This window comes from Drosophila biarmipes, chromosome 2R (genome assembly GCF_025231255.1).
Source record: "Drosophila biarmipes strain raj3 chromosome 2R, RU_DBia_V1.1, whole genome shotgun sequence".
NCBI lineage: Eukaryota > Metazoa > Arthropoda > Insecta > Diptera > Drosophilidae > Drosophila > Drosophila biarmipes.
Genome location: NC_066615.1, coordinates 21,623,271 through 21,644,532, shown reverse-complemented (window position 1 = coordinate 21,644,532; position 21,262 = coordinate 21,623,271). Strand labels below are relative to the sequence as shown.

Below are 21,262 nucleotides of genomic sequence, written 5' to 3'. Positions count from 1 at the left end.
CTACGCGCAAATATTAAATTTATATCATATATATTTTTATCAATATAAAAGCAACAATTACCAAAGAGGCTTACTTTCTACTACTCAGCTCGCTTTTTGTTCAGAACTTCGTGGGCTTCCTTGCCACTCTCGAGCTGCTGCTGTCGGAATAGTTCGATGAGCTTCTCGGTGGCGGTTTGTGGCGTCTCTAGGGGCTTGGACGCCTCTTCACTGGGATACACCTGGCCCTGGGCATCTGGTGAGCGCAGCAGGAAGGGTGTCCACGGGCCCTGGATGGAGGGCACATCCGTGTGCCACATTTTGCGGAGGCGCAGAGAGCTGGAGCTGCCGTTCTGGGTCTTCAGCAGGTCAATCCACTTGGAGATCTCCTCCTGGGTGCTGTTCCTGCAGCTCATCCACTCACGCTCGCCGTTCACTGAAAACAATCACTATTTATATAGTATTCAGGTAATTATAAATAAATTGTACTCACAATACTCCCCCACCAAAACAGGAGTGCGGTGGCGCCTGGGCTTCACATATACCACAATGCCAGGATTCTCCTTGGCGAAGTCCACCAAGTGGTTCTCGATGAAGTCGCTGAGGAGTTTTTTAATAAGTTACTAAATGGTTATATTTATTTTAAAATTAATGAACTTCCATACCGCATGCCCCTGCTGGATCCATTATTCTTGCAGAACTTGAGAGTAATCCTCTGCAGCTGGCAGACATAGCGTCCCACTCCATTTTGCAGGGGAGCCCGTGGAAAGCCGGACTTCAGGAACAAGTGACTGTTTGACATTTTGTGCTTATTTTTATTTCAAAATAGTTTAAAACTAATTTTTAAGACTTTTCGTAATCAGAGACGACGTAACCTCATGCCGCAAACAGCTGACAGCTGTTTTCAGCTAGCTAGAGATGGCTAGCTAGCTAGCAAATGTATTTTAAACATGGCTCAAGAGCATAAATTGATGGTTTTTCATTTGCTTGGTTGGGAGAATCTTACTTAGCATGTAGGCTAAATAAAACCTTTCGGAAAAAATGTAAAAAAAGTGAAAATAGTTTGAATATTTTGTATAAACTTGTTCGTAGTTATCTCTCTTCCCTGCTTCCAGCCAGTTGCGCATCTCTGACAGAAGACAGGGTTGTTCTGATAGAGAAGAAGCGGCACAAAAGGGAAAACAACAATGCAGATGCAGGCGCGGCGTCGTTTTGATTGGAAACCCACGAACTAGAGCCGGGGTAGAAAGTGTGTGCAACGTGGGAAAGTGGAGCACATGCAGCTGGCCTTATCAGCTCCACAAGTCGACTTCAAAATGGCCACCGTAAGCATTACGCCCGTATTAAATAGCAATTTCGGTAAACTGCAGCTTGGCCCGCAGACTTTTGCAGGTTCAAAGTTCTCGAAACACGTTCTAGTGGACGAAGAAGAGGGGGAGGAGGACGAAGAGGAGGAGGAGGATTCCGCCGAGTCCGGTTCCACGTCGTCGTTCAGCCTGCAGGAGTGCATCGACGAGTTCCGGGCGCGCCGCATCCGCAGGGTCTCAGGGTCCCAGAGCCGCGACTGCGAGAACAACATGCCCAGGCAGCAGCCCCGCGTCCGCCGGGCCACGGATGCGGACCTAATCAACCAGAACCGCTGCAACAAGGAGCAGGAGCGCAAGGGCAAGCCCTGCCAGAACGGCTTCTGCTACTGCTTCACCAGCGACAGCGGGGACTGCGGCTCCACGGCACCGCCACGTGACCAGCACGTGCGGCTGCCCAGGCGCAGCAGGCGTTCCGAGAGCTCTAAGGTAGGCCCACCACCCCCAGCCCACTCTAGACGCCATATTAAACAACCCTTTTTCAGCCCGCCAAGCAGAACAATCTGGGCAGCCAGCGGCAGCAGGCGGAGCAACGTCGTCAAAGCGAACCGGCCAATGTAAAATCCAACTTCAAAACTCCTCTAACCGCTGTCAGTCGCCTGAGAGCCGTGGGCGGCGAGGATGAGCCGCTTATCCACATCATCCAGGAGCTGCACGATAACTGTGTGGTGTCCGAGGTGCGCGTGAATCGCCAGAAGCTGTCAGGCTCCAGCTGCCATCAGAGGAGCTCCCAAACCCTGAGGGAAACCACCAAAATGCAGCCCTACGAACCCATAGCCTACAAGCCCTCAGCTCCTGTTCTGTCCAACATCAGCGAGCAGGAATCTGCCGTGGAGGAGGCGCAGGAAAAGGATGTGCTGGCCACAGAGCCCCCAAGTCGCAGGAGCTCCCGTTCGCGACGCAGTTCTGGAGCAGGGGGGCGTCTTCTACAGAAGCGACTCTCGCAGGGCCAAGTCAGTTTCAAGGCACGCGACTCCCAGCTGCCGCCACCGAAGCCACCGCGACGAGGCTCTCAAAGTTTGGACGGCAAGCTCTCGCAATCCTCGCTCACCTCCACGAATCCCTCGGTGCGCGAGGCGGAGCGTGTGCTGGACGAGTTCCTGCGTAAGCGAGGCGTCCAGGTGCCCGTTAGCAAAGTGGAACCTTCGCGCAGGAAGGACAGCCAGCGCAGGTCCTTTCCCTTGGGTAAGTAGCCAACCCAAGCCCAAGACAATGAAACCGTAACCAAATCGAATTAGTTCCAAAATAGTTTTACCAAAAATCAATTGTATTTACCAAATAAAATTTTATGTCCTAAAAATTTGGCTTACGGTTTCATTTGTTTTTTTGCTTTCGCATCTCATGAGTTTTGTGTCACTACTTAGCCGAGATGGAGAAGCCCAAGAGCGGCAAGCATCTGCCCACCTGCCCCTCACTCAGCGACATCGAGCGCGTGGTGGAGTCCAAGCGCGGTTCCAATTACGCCCGGAATATTCGACAGGAGAGCAGTCGGAAGAGTGCGCCCAGCAAGGAGATCATTATTGGCTGGACAGAGCCAAAAATCACCGATATGCTTAACTATGAGGGAAAGTCGGCCAGCGAGTTTCGGACGCCGGCAGAACCGCAAGTGGCCATTGGATGGCAGCCGTCCAAGCCACAACCACAGCCTGTAGTCCCAAAAGTTTCCCTGGACACTGTGGACGGGAGTGTGTGTGAGAACTTGGCCTCCAATATGGTGCACAAGGAGACGCCCATTAAGTACCCAAGTCGAGTTACCACAGCTGGCGGTCAGGCCAGCCAGAAGTTTATCTGGGGCGAACAGTGGCGAAACCTTTCTCCCTGGAAGCCAAGCAAACCTAAAAGCCTAGGAAAGAAGTCGAAGAACTTCCTCAATAACTCCAAAAAGAAGATCCTGCGCTTTGTATCACCCAAGAAGATGAATCAAGAGAATCCTCCGAGGGATGAACAGATCAAAGTCCCCCCCACACAGTGCACAGTGGGCGTGCAGACCTCTACTTCGCAGCTGGACCTGCATTCTCAGTCGCCGCCGGGCAGCTACCACTCACCCATGCAGACTACACCCTCGGGAACGACCACCTCCACCCGCCAGCAGCTGGACAGCGAGCAGCCCTACTTTGACTTCGAGCGCAAGGTGAAGGCTCCGACGCCTCCAAAGAAGCTGCCCCGCGCCAACAGGGCTCGCAAGTTGAATTTCCAAACGGAAGCGGCACCCACCACCTACCGCTCGTACCACAAGGATCTCGATCAGGACGTGACCATCACCAAGATGGGCTATCTGCTGAGCAGCATCCGCGCGAAGTTGGAGGCCAGTGACGAGCGGGCACTAAGGACCTTTCGGGTGAGTTTTGCTTAGCTTTTAATTATAAATTTAGATGGAATTGAGGGGTTTTCATTAGGAAGTAGTTGGGTTTAGGCTTGAAGTACTGAACAAATACCCAAACCTTACAAACTATTTAAAAAAGTGTACTTACAAAGTGGTCAGACATTCGTATCTTTATTGATGAGTCCGCGAAAGAGTGACGACCTTAAAAACTAGACAACGGTGAATATGGCGCCCAGAGCGTAGTGATCCGAACCCAGGTAGTGGTTGGGGATCTGGCCCACTCTGCTGCAGCGGCTGATCGAGGGCAGTGAGTAGACACTAAGGGGTAAAAGCTTGTGCCTGCTCCGCGAACCTAGCGAGCGCAGGATATAGTCCACTGTGATCCAGTCGTCCTGGTATGTGGAGGCAGTTCCCGCGCCAGGATCGATGATCTCAAAGCGCAGAGGCGCTGGGCTAGCTGCGGGTTCCACATCCCCATCGTTCCCGACGAGCAGTGCAATGGGCGTTGAGTCGGGCTGGCTGTTGAAGTCGCCAGTAAGGATGATGGGTGTGTCCGTGGAGAAGGAGGTCAGCTCCTCCAGCATTCTGCCCACCTGGGCGCAGCGCACATCACTCCGTTTCGGGTTGTACAGCAAATGCGTTGTGGCCACCACAAATTCCTTCTCCTGGTCTTGTTCCTTTTTGAATCTGAACCTGGCGAACAGGGCCACATTCTCGCGATTGAGCAGAGCCACCTCCTGGTCATGCAGCTCCACGGCCCGCTGGTCCAGCAACTCAAACTTGGAAGCGTCATAGACAATGGCGCATCCGTCTGTGCGGTGTCCCGTCTTCTTTTTATAAACATAAGCCAGCTTTTTGCCGTTGCCCATGCGCAGTCCTTGGACAAGTGGCGCTAGGTGATCGAACTGCATCTCCTGCAGGCACAGGATGTCTGGATTGAGTTTGATCAGCTCCCGCAGAAGGTTCTGCTGGCGGCAACGCCAGGTGAGGAACTCCTGCGGGATGCCCACGTAGAGGAAGAGGTGCTCCAGCAGCAGATCCTGGGCCAGGATGTTGTACGAGACCAGCTTGAGGCTGGACAACTTGTGGGGGCCCACTCCTGGAGGCTGATCCCCCACTGGCGTCCAGCGCCTGTTGAAATCGTAGCGTGTGTCCATCTGCTCCCCCTTCTGCTTGCGTTTTCCGTTGGCGCTTTTTGTGTGGCTGCTGCTGCTGCTGCGCCCGATGATCTGCGACCTGGCCTGGTGTTTAACGGTGCGGAGCAGGGACTTGTACATCTCATCAGGTGCTCCTCGCCATGTGCCCGCGCTCCTGCTGCCGGTGAAATGCCTCTGTGTTCAATGGTTTTCGGATGGCGTCCGACTTTCCAGGGGAAATCTGTGCTGTCAGCTGTTTTCGCTTGTTGCGTCGCCTGTTTTGCGCCCTTCTTCGCTGGGCTGCACTGCCGCTGATATCGATAACACCGAGGCACTCTGACTATCGGAGTTCAAAATATGGCCGGGAAAAATATCAAAGATAAAGATTATTAATATTAAATATGTATTTTAATTATAATGAACCGTGTTTATTTATATTACATTTGCAATTGTAAAATGTAAAATTTTTTTTAGAGTAAAACCTAGACCTAATATAAATCAGAAATATTTTTTAAGTTTTAACATCAACGCATTAAAAATGTTTAATTTTATTTGTTTTCAGGACTGCTCCCGCTCCGATCCCCTGGAGCGCAGTCATTTTCAAAGAGAAAGCTTTGACACCACAGATGGACCTAGCAGTCTGGCCACCACATCTGTGACCGACACCCGACAGCAGCGCGACCTCGACAGCGAACCCATTTACTCAGAGATCGAGGAGGATTGCCTGCGGATCAGAGGGAGTCCCCATCATGAGGTCAGGACCGCAGCGCAGTTGGTAAACCACGCTCAAACGGAAAGCTCCACGGCGTATGTGAGTGAGTCCGTGCCGGATCCATCCCCATCACCCGCTGATCTCAGCGCCATGTACGCCCGGGTGCAGAAGACGCCGAAGAACTCACCTCAAATGAAGCCACTGGGGCAGGCCATTCAGCAGCAGATAATGGCTCCAGTTCAACCACCTATAATGCCACCAGTTACCCAAGCGCAGATAAGGCCTCCTGTTATCCAACCGCAGATAAAGTCACAAGTTGTCCAACCACAGATACTGGATCCGGATGTACAGCCCAAAAAGTTTAGCCAGTCTGTGCAACCGGCAATTCCACCTCAACTATCTGCCCCCAATCAGCCTGTGGCTTTGGGCCACTTTCTCCACGAATCCTTGAAGAACGGCAACTTCTTCCAGTTCATGCCTCTGCCAGAGGAACCGAGTGGCAATGAATCCTCCTGCTCAGCCAGTCAGACCACTGAGTCCTCTGTGATTCGCCAGCCCATGCTGAAGTCGTCTCCTCCACTCACCCACCAATCCCTGAACAACATCAGCGAGCAGCATTCGCCGCCCAAGAAAAACCGCAATCTTTCACGGTCGGAACTCTCCCTGCAGCGCAGCGAGATATTCCTGGACAATTTGTGTCGCAGTGAACTTTTGCTGGATCGCCTGGAAAAGGTGCCCAATGTAAGTGTTCCCAAAGGATATTAACGATCGTCTTTTAAAAAACCCATTTCACAGACTACTTCCAATGTGGATTCCGTTTCGTATGACATGCCCAACGAAGGGACCGAGGAGCTCTACGCGGATTACAGCTTGGGTGAGGCGGGCAGTAGCTCCTTCGCAACCAACGATTATGGCTCTGGACAAATCGAGCCGGAGCCGGCTAACCAGAGTACACCGAAAAAGAAGCAGAGCCAGCGGTTTACAACCAAGGTAGAGATATTTGTTGACTCCCACTAGAGGTTAAGGCTTTCGCTTGCATCACACATTGTAACTCCTGTAAATAGCCACTATCACACTGTACTCATCCAAAGCTTTCTGAAACGCATTTGAAATATAAGTTTGTTGTTGAAACTGAGTAATGATTGATTTTTCAGCCCTCGCGCAATCTAACCATTGATATAAACGATGGCCCAGCCACGCCGCTGCGCCAATTTGGCCAGAATCTCAGCTTCAGTTGCCCCACCACTCCCCAGCAGGCGGAGGCTTTGAAGGCAGAGGACCCTGGCCTGCACAACAGCAGCAGTCTGGGTGAGCTCATGCAGACGGTACCCATTCCCAGTGACAGCCAGCTGATGTCGGTCAGTGCTCTGGCCCGGTACCGCCTGCTAAAGAATGCCCTTCGTCGGTCGTACCGCAAGGGCAAGGACTTTTTCCTGGCGGAGAAGCAGCGTCTGACGCAGAGCCTCAATCTCTCTAGGGATCAATCCAACCAAACGGACGGGGAGCTGGACAGCAGTAGCTACTATGCCAGCTTCAACCTGGACTCCTTGCTGAATGAGTCCTTGAATACCAATGAGCAGCTGGCTCAGGCTGTGAGTATATGTCGCCAGATGCCGGAATTGGAGATCTCGGCGGAGATGGTGGAGGCGGAGCGCCTACTGCTCTTCTCCAGCCTGCGAAAGTCAGCTCCCCCAGGTTGTCAATTGAATGATGTGGCCTTGGCTGCCAGGAGGCAATCCCAGTGCCTCTTGATCGATGCCATGGAGCTGCCTGTGAGGGCCGATGTCAGTCAGGACATGTTCTTCAACTACCACTACATCTGCACCTTTGAGTGCGGAGGAAGCATTCGCTCCACTCAGTCGGTGGAGTGCCAGAATGGCTCTGCCTTCTTTCGGGACTGTGGCTTGGAGTTCTATAGCGGTGATAAGGCGGAATCTTTGGAGCTGCGCTGCCAGATCTTCATGCTGCGCCTGCGCAAGGTCTCCACCCTTGCCTTGGAGCCATCCAAGTCGTTGGTAAGTCGCTTTAGTTGTCAAAGGAAGCTGTTCTCTGATATATAGTTACTTACAGCGACGTGGCAGTGGGAATTTGGGCTCCGCCAACTCGAGTTCTTCAGCGGGTTCAGGTTCGGAACAGATCATCTCCCGCTTCCGTCTGCATGCTTCATTTAAACTGCGGGCCATGGACTTGGCTCCCTTCCAACTGGTGGCCAGCGAATCGACATCCAGCGATAAGATCTGCCTGCGCAGCTCGCGATCCTGGCAACTGCCCTTGAGTACACACACCAAATCCACGAACCTGGGACCGGCTATATCTATAACTGGCAGAGTGGATTTGCGACTGCCCAAGGGCCGTTTCACTGGCTACCTAAATGTTCAGGATCCGAAGAACAGACACCACTGGAATCGAAGATGGTGCAGCCTGGATGGCGTACGGCTATCTGTTTGGCAACATGAAGATAATCTGGGAGATGGGTCGCCCATTTTCTCGCTGGAGCTGCCAGGATGCGGACAGTCCTCGATAGCAGCAGCTCCGAGGGATCTTTGTGCCCGGGCCAGGAGCTTTTTAGTGCAGGGAAAAGAATCTCATTATGAAGCGGGAGTGTTTTTTGCTGCCGACACCCAACCGGAGCTGGTAGAATGGCTGACGCACTTGAATGAGGCTCTGGACTTCGCCAGGCACTGGCTAAGTGCCACCTGACAGCAGGATGCATTCCCTACAAATTTTTATTTTATTATGTGTTCAAGTTTTCTATTTATATTTGCTATTTCTTAAGTTGTGCCCAAACATTTCCAAAATTTGTAAATTAGTGTGTTTGCCATGCAAACTTGCCGCTCGAATTTAAATCAGGGCTAGACATACTCGTTTTTGCTTAGGTCTAAGAACATATTTAATCAACATTCCTTTGCCTTTTGGGGGAAATAGTCATTGGATCTGAAGCATCTGAACCCCTGTGTTCGTCACAACAACAACAGTTTATTACATTCATAATTTACATGGGCTACGATAAGTTGATAAGATACGATTATATATTTGATATAGGTTACAATATGATACACAAGTATGTTTATATGCGCTGCTGGTTGCCCCGGTTATCTGCGCTGTCGACGATATCGGAATCGGAATCGGTTATCCATGCTCACGTCCCCACAATCCTCACATTCGTGCCTAGTTAGTGCCTACGCATAACTGTTACAATTAAGTATATGTACTATTTAAGCTGCTTTGTAATTTCGTTTTTCGTTTGCTCATTACAGTGCAAAACATAAGAGTCTGAGGTTATGTTTGTTGTGGTATTGTTTTCAAGCAATTTACATACTTAACTTGTACATTACTTAAGCACTGACTATTCTCTATTGATCTGACACGAGTCACGTAAACTGTACTGTACTGGGGGTGGGCTCTGCTTATGCTTAGGTTCTGTATTATCTGTTCTGATTCTGGCTCTGTGTGTCCTTCTGTTTCTGCTGATAACTAATTGAGTGGGATCGTACCTAGGGATCTTGGGATATGCAGGAGCGCAGTGCGAGTCGGGTGGACTGGGATTAGGCTCAGGCCAGCACGTACTTCCACACCCGATTCGTCTGGTGGTTGGTTCCGATCTCGGTCACATACAGCGCCGACCCGTTGACGCTGACCGCCATGGAGTGCGGGTTCTTGAACTCACCCCAGTGGCCGATGATCGACTCGGAGCGCGGATCGATGGTGAATCCGCGCACGGGCAGCATGGAGGTGGGTCCATTCACGGCGAACACTATGTCGCCATAGCTGGCGACCCCGAAGACGCGACCCAAGTCCGGTTCCTGGATGGTGGCCGCGGGTTCGCCCTCGCCGTGGGAGGATATCAAGCCAGCTCTGTCAAAGATATTTCAGGGGTATTGTTTGTAGATTTGGAAAACTGTCAGTATCTCACTTGGGGCAGACTACGCGCATGTTCTCCCTGTCGGCGATGCACAAGAGGTCCAGGTGTTCCAGCAGGGTGATGGCATGGGGCACCTGCAGTGAGAGGAATTCTGCACAAGAGGAGGTTAGTAGCTATTTCTTGGGGCCTTCAAAAATAATAGGGGTCAAGGTTGTAATAAAATAAAAAATATTTGTTTATGATAAAATATATAGTCAAAAGATTAGTAAGATTTAGTTTAATGTTTATAAATATCTAGTTTTTGTAGTCTCTAAATAAAAAACAGATAACTTTATATTTATTTTAAAAACCATCGGTTTGCTTCTCGTTTTCCCTAATGGTAGTCACTGAATTATAACAAAATTGGAAAATATTTAAATTTTAATAAACATTTATAAATGAATTTTAAGTAAGGCAAATATATTTGTATATGAAATTTACAAAAGTTGAGAAATCCCATTGAAAATATAAAAAAAACAATGAACAACTAATAACAATTCGATTCACTCATAAATATTAAGTACACGCACCGGGTGGCTGGGGAATCGTGCGCAACAGCTTGCCAGCGGCATTGAACTTGAGTATCCGGCTATTGCAATAGCCATCAGCGATAAAGAACTGTGGGTTGGGATGTCGGTGAGTCCGGGAACCAAAATGGATCAACAGGTACCACTCACCTCCCCCGTTTTGGCCACTGCAATGGAAGTGGGCTTGCACAGGTGCTTGACGGATGATCCGGGCCTAAACCGCTTGCCGATGGTGAGCAGCGGCTTGTTGCTGAAGGGCTTGAACTGATGGGGTAAATAGGGACTAGTTTGAGATTTTTTTATGGCATTTAAACAGTTTCGAACCTTAAAAGCCTGGTGCATGGCCACGTCTGTGATCCAGTAGTTCCCATGTAAGTCTATGGTCATTCCGTGTGGCATATAGAACATGTTCGAGCCCCAACCAGACTTTATAGCACCCGTCTTTGCATCCAGCACATATATGGTGTTTTCCTTAATGGGTCCGTATTCGATTAGGTAGTATATATTGCTCTCGTTGAAGGTACTGCAAAGTAAATCAAGATAATTAGGTTTATTAATTAATGAAAAATTCAAATGAGCCCATATATGGATGGTATTATTTTTTTACCATTATTTGTGATCCTGGGAAAAAATTAAAGAGTATGTCACAGTAGATCTTTAATGCAGAAATCTAACAGATTAAACCAGAATTTAACTTTCCTCTTTTCTGATTGAATTTTGATGCATTTAAATGTGTTTTTGAAACCCTAGTTATATCTCAAAAGTCAATAATACACTCGAGCCAATGTTCACTAAGGAAATGGTGACTTTTTCTACACCTAAGAATATAATAAACATTACTTCTAAAAATGTAATAATAAATGCATTTCTTTCTGAAATGTATAAAATTCAGCGAAACTTTTTTTTGGTGTAACTGATGGGAAAGTTTGAAATTGGAGGTGGGCTATTCCATTTCGATTCTGGACTGATTGGCTTCCCCTTTCCTGTGTACATATGGGATAGACACTTGTTACCAGGCAGCGACAGCTGTTGACCTACTTTACATCCCAGTAGCGCTCGGCGCGGTGGAAAACCACGGGGTTTCCCTGTGGATCCACGGCCACGGCGGTGACCTGGCCGAAGCTGTGCTGCTCGGTGGGCCAGTTCTCGACGAGCACCGGAGTGGGCACACTGGCGGCCGGAAGGGGCACGTTGTCGTAGCTGCGTTGGTTCTGCAGGGCCAGCGCATCGTCATCCGCCAGGGGCAAAGGCAGCTCCTCCTGCTCCTCCGGCTTGGCCAGTGCCTTCTCCTGGATCCTCCGCTTGATGAGCGCCCGCACCTGGTCGAAGAAGCGCTCGTTGAGATTCACCCCTGGGCCCAGATCCACGGCCAGTCCCGCTGGCAGGTGGTTGCTGCTGCTGCTGGGCGCCACACAGCCCAAGCTGATGGCCAGCAGTGCCGCGAACAGGAGGCGCGACATTTTCTGGAAGTCCTGCGATTTTCTTCGGCACCAAAACAACTGGTATTTGGCTTCTGGCTGCGCTCACTCGATTTTCCGCACTGCCAACATCTGTTGGCGGTGTCTATATGTTGAGCTGGCAATAGATTAACTGACTCTGCTCCAAACACACACTCGCACACGAACTCCCACGCTGTTCGATTTTCGCTTTCAATGCGACGCCTGCGCCTGTGTCCTGCACAGTGGGATGAATTGAAGGGAGCAGTGGAAAATATTTGCAACAAAAAAATCAATTTAAAAATTTAAACAAGAACTCGAACATGTATTTCCCTTGAATCGCAGCAGTTTTGTAATACATTCGATTTTTTCTGTATATAAAAAAAGTATTTACTGCTAAAGAACATATTTTTAAAAGGACTCGAATAAAGATCCGGTTTTTTTGTGAGTACTGAGTAAGTTTACAAATTTTTATAAAAGTATAAGAAAAGTTTTATTTAATTTGTAGTCATATCGAAGTAAATTAAGAAAAAGGATTTCGTAAGTATTTTATTTTTAAAGATTGTTGATAAAAATTGTGACTAAAAGCCGTGGATGTTAGGTCTTTCTTCTAGTGCTATTTCCACTGTGGGCCTGCCGCAAGCCGTCGTGAATTGGAAAGCCTTTATTGATTTTCCAACAGTCCCGCGGAAACAGTGCAGGCGAAAAGTAATACGACTTTCGATACCATTTATTCAGCACCAAGAGCGACAACAACTGGCGAGATTTACTCCACACCATTACATTTTAGGGCCGGAACACTCGGCTCGATTTGGGGTTCCTTTTGGGCTGAACCACTTATAATTTGGGTTTTTGGAGGCATACAGTCGGCAGTCAGTGTCTTTGACGTCACAGCGCGCTGTGCTGGCGGTGAGGGGGTGTGGCGGGGCCGTCATCCGGGGTGTCTTCATCCTACGCCCCCCAGTCCCAGTTCGGCTGGGTCCAAATATAACCGGTGTCCGTCATCGAGCAGTAGGCATTATAGTAGCGCCCCGGCGATCTGAGAAATGCGAAAGCAATTACACCAACCGAATCCGGAAAGGCTCGGAAATGCTTATTTGATTTCCATCGCTGCCATAGAGGCGGCGACTAAGCCGGAAACGGAAACTCACCGGCAGTACGAGAACTGGGGGCACTTGCAGCGGAAAAGGCTTTGGAACTCCTCCTTGCACACCTCGTTCCACCAGCAGGTGCGCTGTAAAACAAAACCAATTCGGTTAGCTCATCCTCGCTACACACCACCTGTAATCCCTCTAGATACCTCTGTCATATAGCCATGGACACTCTGATCCGAGTAGCTGCGCTTCGAGAGATGCGTCTGCACGGGGCAAAACAACAAAGTCACACAGAGAAGCAACAGTCGAGACGTCACGGGCAACACAGCGAGGGCGGACTGTAGTAAAGTCAAGAGAAAAGAAATACAAATCGAATTATGCGAGGGTTTTATACAAAGCCATATAAAAGTGTCTGAAAGTGTGCAACAATATAATTTCATCTGATGAAACACGTTGATTTTTTCACTGCATACTTTTAGACCCCTTTATTAGGTGATTTAAAAAAACCTTCTGGGTAAGGGGACTATTTTTAAGCTGTTTGTCTTGTATCTTACCATTTTATAGCTTTATTTATTGACCTCTTGGTTTATCCTCCGCTTTTTAAGTACAGTAAATACTTCACGTGCCGCATGTCCTGCGTTGAATGACGCCTCTTTTTCTGTGTTTTTACTCCTGCTGGGCGGTGGCGTCGGCATCTCGGCTGCCTTGCATAAGCATAAGTATTGGCCCCGTTCGCCCTCGGCTTTCAGCTTTCACTACTTTCACACTCGCAGACGCACACACTCGCAGAGTCACAGCCAGCGAATGCAATTGCACATCTGTGCTGCAGCGATGTTAGTGAGCTTTTGGCCCATTTAGAGAGGTAATTGCCTCACTGTGTGGCTGCACTGGGTACATAAGAAAATACAGGGGGCACTTCCTAAATAGATTGCACACCAGTTTTGGCAAATAAATCGTAGCCCAATAGAAGTGAAAACTACGATTTGCGAATCTCAGAGTTTTAAGGGGAGAAGAGGTTTTAATACAAAAATACAGAAGCAACTCGAAAAGTATTCATTTATTATCAACAATTGAACAATATGAAAACGTGTGTTTGTTGACATATAGACGGACATTGCTTTTCATCATTTGATTTGAATATTTTTCCAATTTTAAGCAAAAGAAAATAAAATTGTTCTTATGAGACTAATTAGGCGCATCAAAAATATGCAGTGCCAACAGAAATATAGATGTTTATCTATACTATATGGTGGTCCAAAATATATAGTAGTATTCTTTCTTTTATATAGTATTTTATGTGCTGCAATAAATAATAATTATGAGAAGAAGAGCAGAGAAAACATAAGATTTGTTGTAATCTACTCCAACAAAAGTTTGAGGTAAATTGTTGATCAAAGTCAGCAGTACGTATGAGTGATAAACTTTGAAGGCAATACGCAAAGCCTAAAACTGGGTATTTTCTAATTAATTTATTACTTTCATCCTTAACTTGCTAAATCACACATCCTTACATCCTTAAATTATCTATACAAATGTGAACTGCCCTATTGTACGTGCATTGCACCTCATTCCCAATAATAGTACTATATAATTTATGCGATACTAACTCAGCTAAATGGCAGATATAAATTTAAAATAATATTCAAAATTCTTTTGTTTTGTCTGTCAGCATTCTGAGCTACGTCATCTCACTCGAATTTGTCTGATTGAAAACGCACGCGACATGACTCAGCAGAGGAAAAACAAATAACAAGCCAAAGTGGCAGATGCTTAAAATAGTTCATAAAGTCATTTAGTGGCCAAAGTATTTTCATATTGGCCACGTCAAATCAACGTTTCAACAGGTAGAAAAATATGAAAATTCCTTGTATCTAGCACAAACTTTGGGGGCGTACAATCTAAAAATTTCTTCTGGCATTTTCCAGAAAAACATTTGGTTTTCGGATTTTCAGGAAAGTATTTGCAGGCGCTATTAGATGTATACAAGATACATTTTGCATACAAATTAAGGGTGTTTGTTTAGTATTGTGCATACACAATCTAGGTATTGGTTTGTTCTGGAACAAACAATGAGAAACATTATTAATTCCACTCCGAAAAAGGCTTGTCTGTAGTGACTAAGTTGAAAGACATAGAATATTCTTTGGGTCAGCATGAGATGGGCGGCGTCTGAGGCTCCAAATCTTCGACTCCCACGGAAGCCAAACAAAACAGGCTGAAATGGCTCGTAGATTCGCACCAAATATATGTGTTTGGCATATATACATTCTGTATGTTCGCCATAGAGAGAATGACGCTCGCTTAAATTTAGATGGGAAATAAATTTTCATATTTTTAGAACATGGGGGAAGATGTAAACAGTCTGTTTGGGGGTATAAAACCGTGTGAATGCTCGAGGAGCTCCATCAAAATCGCAGCAGCCGCGAATCGAAGAAGACGCGTTAAGTGTTAAGTGAATAAAATCGCAGAAAGGTACGAGAAAGGATATATTTAATATCTAATAAAGAAAAGAATATATGTACAAAAACAATAAGTGGATTAAAAAGTGAAGTGAAGCTCACTATCGTCTCGTTTCTTGACCACATTAGATGTCCGTAGTGCCCCTGATGTTCCGTGACTGGTGGGATGAGCTCGACTTTCCAATGCGCACCTCGCGCCTCTTGGACCAGCACTTCGGCCAGGGACTGAGGCGGGATGACCTCATGTCCTCCGTGTGGAACTCCCGACCCACTGTGCTGCGATCGGGATACCTGCGCCCCTGGCAGACGAACAGCCTGCAGAAGCAGGAGTCCGGATCCACCCTCAACATCGACAAGGAGAAGTTCGAGGTGATTCTGGACGTCCAGCAGTTCTCGCCCTCCGAGATCACCGTCAAGATTGCGGACAGGTTCGTCATCGTGGAGGGAAAGCACGAGGAGAAGCAGGACGAGCACGGCTACGTCTCCCGCCAGTTCTCCAGACGCTATCAGCTGCCAAGTGAGTTGGAAAGGCTACTTAGCTATTGAAATATGATTTACTGACGAAAATTCTCCTCATAGATGATGTCAACCCCGACTCGGTCACTTCCTCCCTCTCCTCCGATGGCCTGCTGACCATCAAGGCGCCCATGAAGGCGCTGCCTCCTCCCTCGACTGAACGCCTCGTGCAGATCACACAGACTGGCCCCTCCTCCAAGGAGGACAACGCCAAGAAGGTGGAGACCTCCACCGCCTAAGGCTGAATTTTTGTACCGCCCTGAGTGTTAGTTAGTTTATGTCTACGTGTGCCTTAACCATTGGATTTTTACAAATTTTATATCAATTAAAACGAAACTAAAGATAATCGAGATATTTGGATCTTACTGTTCGACCTTAACTGGTTCCCCTTATATTTTTTTGTTACTAGAGTTCAATTTTTTTATCGGAAATAAGTGGGTACAAAACAGAAAAATTGTAAATAAGTTTTTTTTTTAATTGTGAACTGTGAAGTATTTAAACTTTTACTTTCTAAAGTCAGCTTCTACTGTTCTTCTTACTTCTTTCAATTCCTCCTGAGAGGTGAACAAAATGGACTTGTTAAAATAAGCAAACGCTACGAAATGACGCTATAAAGATACATTTCTTTGTAAACTTTTGCACATCACAATCTTATCGTACGTATTTTATAGTTAGTGTTTTAGAGATTATTTAGTAGCAGTAATTCCTCCAAAGTAACAGAGTTTTTCTCAAGATGTTTTTGGACTAGAAGGTTGGCCTTCTCAATTTGCTCGGGCAGCAGTTCGTCCTTGTAACCATTGACCTTTCCACGCCGCAGGAAACTGAAAGATTAGAAGTGAAATTATCTAAAAAACAAACAAAGTTATATACTCCTACTTGTATGCCACTTTGCCAGCATTCTCGCTTTTTTCTTGAGATTTTTCCCATAAATGATTCGTAGTTGGATTTTCTGAAAAAAAGTTTAGAATAAGTTTTCAAGTAGGATACTAACTAATTTTTCAAACAAACTTTTCATTTCCTCAAACAATAAATGCTTCAGAAGTCTCTGCATTTGCACATCAGTGACAGTCGTGACCAAAAATCTGGCAACATCCATAATAACACCCCGTAGATCTTTCTTCATTCTTTCGAAACTGGTATAAAAAACCCAAGGTTCATTCCGAAGTTGGTAGAATTCGGTGGCGTGATCTACAGTCTCCGAAGCATAGTTTTCGTTACTTATGAGATCATCGAAATACTGATGCAGTGTCTTTCCGTAAAAAGCACCGTAGGTCACACCGTGATAGTATCTGGATACCCAGGCATCCAGGGGATTTCGAAACACATAGATCACTTTGTTTTTTCCTTCCCAAAGCTTTGATGGGAGTAGGGCCAGCGGAAGATGCGATTTTATAAGTCGCGGTGATTCACATTCCTGCAAACGATTAAAAGCTGTCTCTAAATTTCCATGACAGACGAAATCGAATCTGAAAGTACAAATATCAAATGTTTATACCAAAACCAAATAGAAATATCAGTTACGCACTCCAGAAAGGGGCTTCGTAGACCTTGATCTGTGGTCAACGCCCCCACAAAGTCGCAATTGTTGATCAGCAGCCACAATAATTCCTGCATCCAAGTGGTGCCACATTTCGGAGGCGTTACTACCCACACATCATCCCGTCGAACATTTAAGTCATGGACTAAGTTTATAAATCCTTTCATCTTTTCCAAGTGAAAGTGCCTTCGATTTGCCCAGTCTTTGTCTATGAGGCTTGTGGGGTAGCTCCGTGGAGTAATCAGAACGCGTTCCATGGCTGCGGTTTACTAACTAAACTGGTTGCTATTCAGCTATATCTTTAAGTTCTGCTTTTATTACGTATCACATCGCCAAGAGTGCTGATAAGCTTGCTTTATAAGAGCGCAGTTAAAGCTCTCAGAACTGGTAAACATTTGAAGGGTCTTCATTTTATTGTTTTATTGTATTTTTTGTTAGAAATCTTAAACAGTCCAAAGCAACCTTTACGATTGAAGTTAACTCTTATAGTTCCTAAAATTTTTCATTAAAATATAAGACCGAATCTCTATTAAATTGGCTGCTGATGCTGACCAAGAACACTTATGTTCCCTTGAAGGTTCTTTATTGTTAAAGAGCTTTCTAAGTTGAGATGGTCTTAAAAAAATGTTTCTATTCTTAGTGTTATTTATTCATCATCAACACGTACACGCATTATTTTCAAAGCACTTTTTTTGACTTGTTCATAAACATTAATCTACACAAGTTAGAAGAGCTTCCCAAAGAGCGTTGCACTTCTAATCTCATCTTTATCTTAGGGATCACTTTGGAGCAGCAGTTCCTGCATCGTCACAGAGTTCTTCTCGAGAACCCTTTGTAAACAGATGTTGGCCCTCTCAATTTGTTCGGGAGTCAGTTCATCCTTGTAGCCATTGACATCTCCACGACGCACAAATCTGGAAAATCTTTTATCTAAGTCGTTTTTCAGAAATAAACATCAGTTTTTCTTACGGGTGCTGCTCCTTGCGGGCATTTTCGTGCTTAACTTGAGCCAACTCCCACCGATGATTCGTTGTTGGATTCTCTGAAACAAAAATTAATTTAAATAACAAGAATAATGTCCTATTAAGTTACTAACTCTTCATCTCCTCGAAAGACAAGTGCTTGAGGAGTTTCTGCATTTGTTGTTCGTCAACGGGCCTGTTCAAAAACCTAGAGACATCATTGATCACTCCGCGCAGATCTTTCTTCATTCTCTCAAAACTAGTATAGAAGACCCAGGGCTCGTCTCTCAGCTGGTAGAATTCGTGAGCGTGTTCAATGATCTCCGTTGCAAAATCATCGTCGGCTATGACCTCATCAAAGTACTGGTGTAAAGTTTTCCCAAAATTGAAACCGAATGTCACCCCGTGGTAGTAGCGAGATACCCAGTGATCTAGGGGAGTCCGGAACACATAGATCACTTTGTGCCGTCCCTCCCAAAGTTTTGAGGGCAGTAGAGCCAGGGGAAGATGCGATTTGATCAGTCGCGGAGATTTCAGCTCCTCGATGGGCCCGAAAGATCTTTGCACATCCCCATGGATGGAGAATCCGAACCTTGAGTGATATAGATATAGATATAGATATAGATAGATAGATATCTTCTGTATTTCTTCCGGTGTACCTACTCCAGATATGGACTCCTTAGCTCTTGATCCTTGGCCAATGCCCCGGCAAAATCGCAGTCGTTGAGCAGCAGCCACGCTAGCTCCTGCATCCAAGTGGTTCCACATTTTGGCAGAGTTACTACCCACACATCATCCTCCCTGAGCTGCATATCGTGCACCAAGCTCAGGAAATGATCGGAGTCTTTCCTGTACAAGTGTTTGCGGTTCGCCCAGTCTTTGTTGATGAGGTTTGTGGGGTAACTCCGCGGCGTGACCTGAACGCGCTCCATGGCTGAGGCCTTCTGAATTTGTTTTGCAGCTGAAACTCAACTTTATTCCGGGGAGTATTTAAGAGATACACATGTGGGTCTCTTTGTCTTTCGCGATGTTCTCTTACGCACTTTGATGATAAGATTGCTCAGCTTTGTGGTTACTCTGTTTTCATTTGATTTCATTTTTATTGGACGCTTCTCTGTTGATAATGGAAACGTAAACAAGTGGGCAAAAGATATAGGGCAACAAAGTAAGCCGAAAACTGTGAAAATGGACTACCAAAAGGGTTTGTTTGTTAGGTGACAATAATTTATATATACAAATAGTTCAAGATAAGAGTGAAAAATAATGGTCGCTCCCAAGCCTCGCAGATATAGGTATTTATAATGTTACAAGTCTTTTGGAGTAGCAGCTGATAATGGTATAAATAATGAACCACTTAATGAGCTGATAACCGCGGGAACGTAAACAAATCGCTTGTAAAACCATTAAATTACACACAGTATATAATGAAAGCAATTATTTATTATACGTATATCACCACAGCTTACGGACTATTGACAAAGATTACCCAAGATATGTTATACCGAAACTACTTAGAGAGAATTACGCGGAAGCGAACTTGCTGTAGTTGGCAAAGTCATCCATGTTCAATTTGTGATCCCGCAGATTGATGTCGGACCAGAGATCGAACTCCCTGATGATGTCGGCGGTGAGCTCATCCTTGTGACTGCCGACGACTCCGCGGCGAACGAACCTGTGGGCGGAAGTGCTGATTAGCCAGCCCCTGGAGAGTCCTTGGCGTTGGGTTAGCTGTCTCAAGACCTACCTGAACTCCTCCACATCCCGGCCGGCAGCTGCCTTCATGCTCTCGAACTCCTTCACATGATTGCAGGCGGGATTGTCGCGCATGCTCTCGAAGGACAGGTGCTGGGTCATCAGCTGGACCTGCTCCTCGCTGACCTCGCGATCCAGGAACTGGGCCACCTCTGCAATGACCTTGCCCAGCTGACCCTTCATCCTCTCGTAGCTGGTGAAGAAGACGTTGGGCTCATGGCGCAGCTGCCAGAAGTCCAGGACATGCGGCCAGCAGGGCGTGAAATTCACGTAGCCATCGATGAAGGAGTGCATGAAGTCCGACTTGGTGCCCTGGTAGCCCACCATGCCGCGCCAGTGGTGGAAGTACGAGATGGCCGCATCCTTGGGATTGCGGTACACGTAGATGATCTTGGGCCGCTTGGCCCAGATCTGCCGGGGCAGCATCCAGGCGGGCAGATGGGATTTGATCAGCCGCGGCGAGGGCAGGGCATTGGCAGCTGCTATGGTGTCGTGCGGCACATTGGGCACCACTCCATTGAATCTGGAGAGGATTTGTGTTAGTTTCATGCACTTAAGCTAAGCTTATAGCAACCCACTCCAGGAAGGGCGATCTCAGCGTGAGATCCACGCTCTTGGCCGTCTCAAAGTCGCACTTGTTGACCACCAGCCAGGCCAGCTCCTGCATCCAGGTGGTGCCGCACTTCGGCAGGGTCACAATCCACACATCGTCCTTGCGAACCTCGAAATCGTACACCCTGTCCAGGACCGGTTGGAAGGTGTCCGCCAGGCGGCAGAAGCGCTGCTCCCAGTTCCCGACCACAGGCACAGCAGGCTTACTGCTGGCGAAGATCGAGGAGTAGCCTCCGCTGATGGCCAACTTGTCGATCTGCTCGAAGGGCACGCTCTTGGCGAAGAAACTGGACTGGGGCATCTTCGGAGATCTCTGATCTGGTCTGGGGCAACCGAAAAGCTCTAAAGAAAACGGTCGATCGAACTGTTCAGTACGGCAGTTGAAACCGCATTAAACGCTGCTTGAGAAACACCCATCGATCGGCAGCAGAATCTCGGGTCTATCCTCAGCTTGGAGATGCCAGCGTGACACGGTCGTTGGAAAGGAGAAATAGCATCGGGGCTATTTGATATTAACAGGAAGGAAAAATAGTGCCATCATTTCTGACATACAAAGTTGTAAAATAGATATTGGAAAATGAAAATGTTTATTTTCTCCTTGAAAACCATCATAAACTACGTATAATGCTCAAGTTGCTTTATTTCTTCTAATCTCTAATCTAATATTTTAAAATTAATTATATAAAGATGATGTAGAATTTCATTGAAAAGGAAACTATTTTTAATGGGGTTTTGAGCGAACTTCAAGGCTTTGTTCACTGCCGCCACACGTGCAGTGTACGAGCGATGGGTACGCACACATAGATGACTGCACCGTGCGCACTGCTTACACAAATGAAAAAATGTAAATACATTTTAGAAACATTTACTATTTATTAGTTTCACGATGCCATCGCCGAAACACCGGGCGGCGTTATGCAATTAACGCATAACCGGACTCGTTCGCCTCCAT

At 46.8% G+C, this 21,262-nt stretch overlaps 7 protein-coding genes and 1 pseudogene across 8 annotated transcripts; 2 read left to right on the top strand and 6 right to left on the bottom strand.

Moving 5' to 3' along the window:
• Positions 1–13: 13 nt before the first annotated feature.
• Positions 14–887, bottom strand: LOC108022470 (39S ribosomal protein L43, mitochondrial). Its single transcript, XM_017091420.3, has 3 exons — positions 645–887; positions 473–579; positions 14–415 (listed from the first exon to the last, which is right to left on the bottom strand). Exons 1-3 carry the CDS (start codon positions 779–781, stop codon positions 81–83), a joined length of 579 nt encoding a protein of 192 aa, XP_016946909.1. The 5' UTR covers positions 782–887; the 3' UTR covers positions 14–80.
• Positions 888–1,034: 147 nt separating this feature from the next.
• Positions 1,035–8,783, top strand: LOC108022601 (uncharacterized). Its single transcript, XM_017091635.3, has 8 exons — positions 1,035–1,304; positions 1,362–1,772; positions 1,829–2,528; positions 2,708–3,681; positions 5,365–6,255; positions 6,310–6,504; positions 6,669–7,529; positions 7,585–8,783. Exons 1-8 carry the CDS (start codon positions 1,257–1,259, stop codon positions 8,212–8,214), a joined length of 4,710 nt encoding a protein of 1,569 aa, XP_016947124.1. The 5' UTR covers positions 1,035–1,256; the 3' UTR covers positions 8,215–8,783.
• LOC108022603 (protein angel) lies at positions 3,811–5,070 on the bottom strand. Its single transcript, XM_017091638.3, has one exon. It carries the CDS (start codon positions 4,941–4,943, stop codon positions 3,876–3,878), a length of 1,068 nt encoding a protein of 355 aa, XP_016947127.1. The 5' UTR covers positions 4,944–5,070; the 3' UTR covers positions 3,811–3,875.
• On the bottom strand, positions 8,464–11,565 carry LOC108022602 (peptidyl-alpha-hydroxyglycine alpha-amidating lyase 2). Its single transcript, XM_017091637.3, has 6 exons — positions 10,981–11,565; positions 10,267–10,465; positions 10,093–10,206; positions 9,946–10,033; positions 9,428–9,527; positions 8,464–9,369 (listed from the first exon to the last, which is right to left on the bottom strand). The coding sequence occupies exons 1-6, from the start codon at positions 11,400–11,402 to the stop codon at positions 9,066–9,068; spliced, it is 1,227 nt and encodes a 408-aa protein (XP_016947126.1). The 5' UTR covers positions 11,403–11,565; the 3' UTR covers positions 8,464–9,065.
• Positions 11,566–12,090: 525 nt separating this feature from the next.
• LOC108023000 (uncharacterized) lies at positions 12,091–17,295 on the bottom strand (annotated as a pseudogene).
• LOC108023001 (protein lethal(2)essential for life) lies at positions 14,798–15,793 on the top strand. Its single transcript, XM_017092232.3, has 3 exons — positions 14,798–14,944; positions 15,061–15,448; positions 15,511–15,793. The coding sequence occupies exons 2-3, from the start codon at positions 15,061–15,063 to the stop codon at positions 15,684–15,686; spliced, it is 564 nt and encodes a 187-aa protein (XP_016947721.1). The 5' UTR covers positions 14,798–14,944; the 3' UTR covers positions 15,687–15,793.
• A 316-nt stretch (positions 17,296–17,611) lies between the features above and the next one.
• Positions 17,612–18,900, bottom strand: LOC127010484 (sulfotransferase 1E1-like). The gene is made up of 4 exons (XM_050887738.1): positions 18,610–18,900; positions 18,081–18,538; positions 17,954–18,026; positions 17,612–17,898 (listed from the first exon to the last, which is right to left on the bottom strand). The coding sequence occupies exons 1-4, from the start codon at positions 18,876–18,878 to the stop codon at positions 17,757–17,759; spliced, it is 942 nt and encodes a 313-aa protein (XP_050743695.1). The 5' UTR covers positions 18,879–18,900; the 3' UTR covers positions 17,612–17,756.
• A 468-nt stretch (positions 18,901–19,368) lies between these two features.
• On the bottom strand, positions 19,369–20,717 carry LOC108022221 (amine sulfotransferase). 2 transcript variants are annotated; one of them, XM_017091075.2, is made up of 3 exons: positions 20,277–20,717; positions 19,691–20,221; positions 19,369–19,633 (listed from the first exon to the last, which is right to left on the bottom strand). In XM_017091075.2, the coding sequence occupies exons 1-3, from the start codon at positions 20,609–20,611 to the stop codon at positions 19,468–19,470; spliced, it is 1,032 nt and encodes a 343-aa protein (XP_016946564.1). In that variant the 5' UTR covers positions 20,612–20,717; the 3' UTR covers positions 19,369–19,467. The 2 variants fall into 2 exon arrangements, with proteins under 2 accessions (XP_016946564.1, XP_016946565.1); XM_017091076.2 differs by having other exon boundaries at positions 19,369–19,618.
• Positions 20,718–21,262: the final 545 nt, after the last annotated feature.

Excerpts from the sequence above, each read along its gene's own strand:
- LOC108022603 (XM_017091638.3), bottom strand. The coding sequence starts at position 4,943 with ATGTACAAGTCCCTGCTCCGCACCGTTAAACACCAGGCCAGGTCGCAG.
- LOC108022221 (XM_017091075.2), bottom strand. The coding sequence starts at position 20,611 with ATGCCCCAGTCCAGTTTCTTCGCCAAGAGCGTGCCCTTCGAGCAGATC. Across the intron at positions 20,222-20,276 it reads CTGAGATCGCCCTTCCTGGA|ATTCAATGGAGTGGTGCCCA; the intron begins GTGGGTTGCTAT and ends AATCCTCTCCAG. Across the intron at positions 19,634-19,690 it reads CGGGATGTGGAGGAGTTCAG|CACTTCCGCCCACAGGTTCG; the intron begins GTAGGTCTTGAG and ends CTGGCTAATCAG.
- LOC127010484 (XM_050887738.1), bottom strand. The coding sequence starts at position 18,878 with ATGGAGCGCGTTCAGGTCACGCCGCGGAGTTACCCCACAAACCTCATC. Across the intron at positions 18,539-18,609 it reads CTAAGGAGTCCATATCTGGA|GTTCGGATTCTCCATCCATG; the intron begins GTAGGTACACCG and ends ATATCACTCAAG. Across the intron at positions 18,027-18,080 it reads GTCTTTCGAGGAGATGAAGA|AGAATCCAACAACGAATCAT; the intron begins GTTAGTAACTTA and ends TTTTTGTTTCAG.
- LOC108022602 (XM_017091637.3), bottom strand. The coding sequence starts at position 11,402 with ATGTCGCGCCTCCTGTTCGCGGCACTGCTGGCCATCAGCTTGGGCTGT. Across the intron at positions 10,207-10,266 it reads CCATGCACCAGGCTTTTAAG|TTCAAGCCCTTCAGCAACAA; the intron begins GTTCGAAACTGT and ends TTACCCCATCAG. Across the intron at positions 10,034-10,092 it reads CAGTGGCCAAAACGGGGGAG|TTCTTTATCGCTGATGGCTA; the intron begins GTGAGTGGTACC and ends CCCAACCCACAG.
- LOC108022470 (XM_017091420.3), bottom strand. The coding sequence starts at position 781 with ATGTCAAACAGTCACTTGTTCCTGAAGTCCGGCTTTCCACGGGCTCCC. Across the intron at positions 580-644 it reads GGATCCAGCAGGGGCATGCG|CGACTTCATCGAGAACCACT; the intron begins GTATGGAAGTTC and ends AAAACTCCTCAG. Across the intron at positions 416-472 it reads TGTTTTGGTGGGGGAGTATT|TGAACGGCGAGCGTGAGTGG; the intron begins GTGAGTACAATT and ends GATTGTTTTCAG.
- LOC108022601 (XM_017091635.3), top strand. The coding sequence starts at position 1,257 with ATGCAGCTGGCCTTATCAGCTCCACAAGTCGACTTCAAAATGGCCACC. Across the intron at positions 3,682-5,364 it reads GGGCACTAAGGACCTTTCGG|GACTGCTCCCGCTCCGATCC; the intron begins GTGAGTTTTGCT and ends ATTTGTTTTCAG. Across the intron at positions 6,256-6,309 it reads GCCTGGAAAAGGTGCCCAAT|ACTACTTCCAATGTGGATTC; the intron begins GTAAGTGTTCCC and ends CCCATTTCACAG.
- LOC108023001 (XM_017092232.3), top strand. The coding sequence starts at position 15,061 with ATGTCCGTAGTGCCCCTGATGTTCCGTGACTGGTGGGATGAGCTCGAC. Across the intron at positions 15,449-15,510 it reads CAGACGCTATCAGCTGCCAA|ATGATGTCAACCCCGACTCG; the intron begins GTGAGTTGGAAA and ends TTCTCCTCATAG.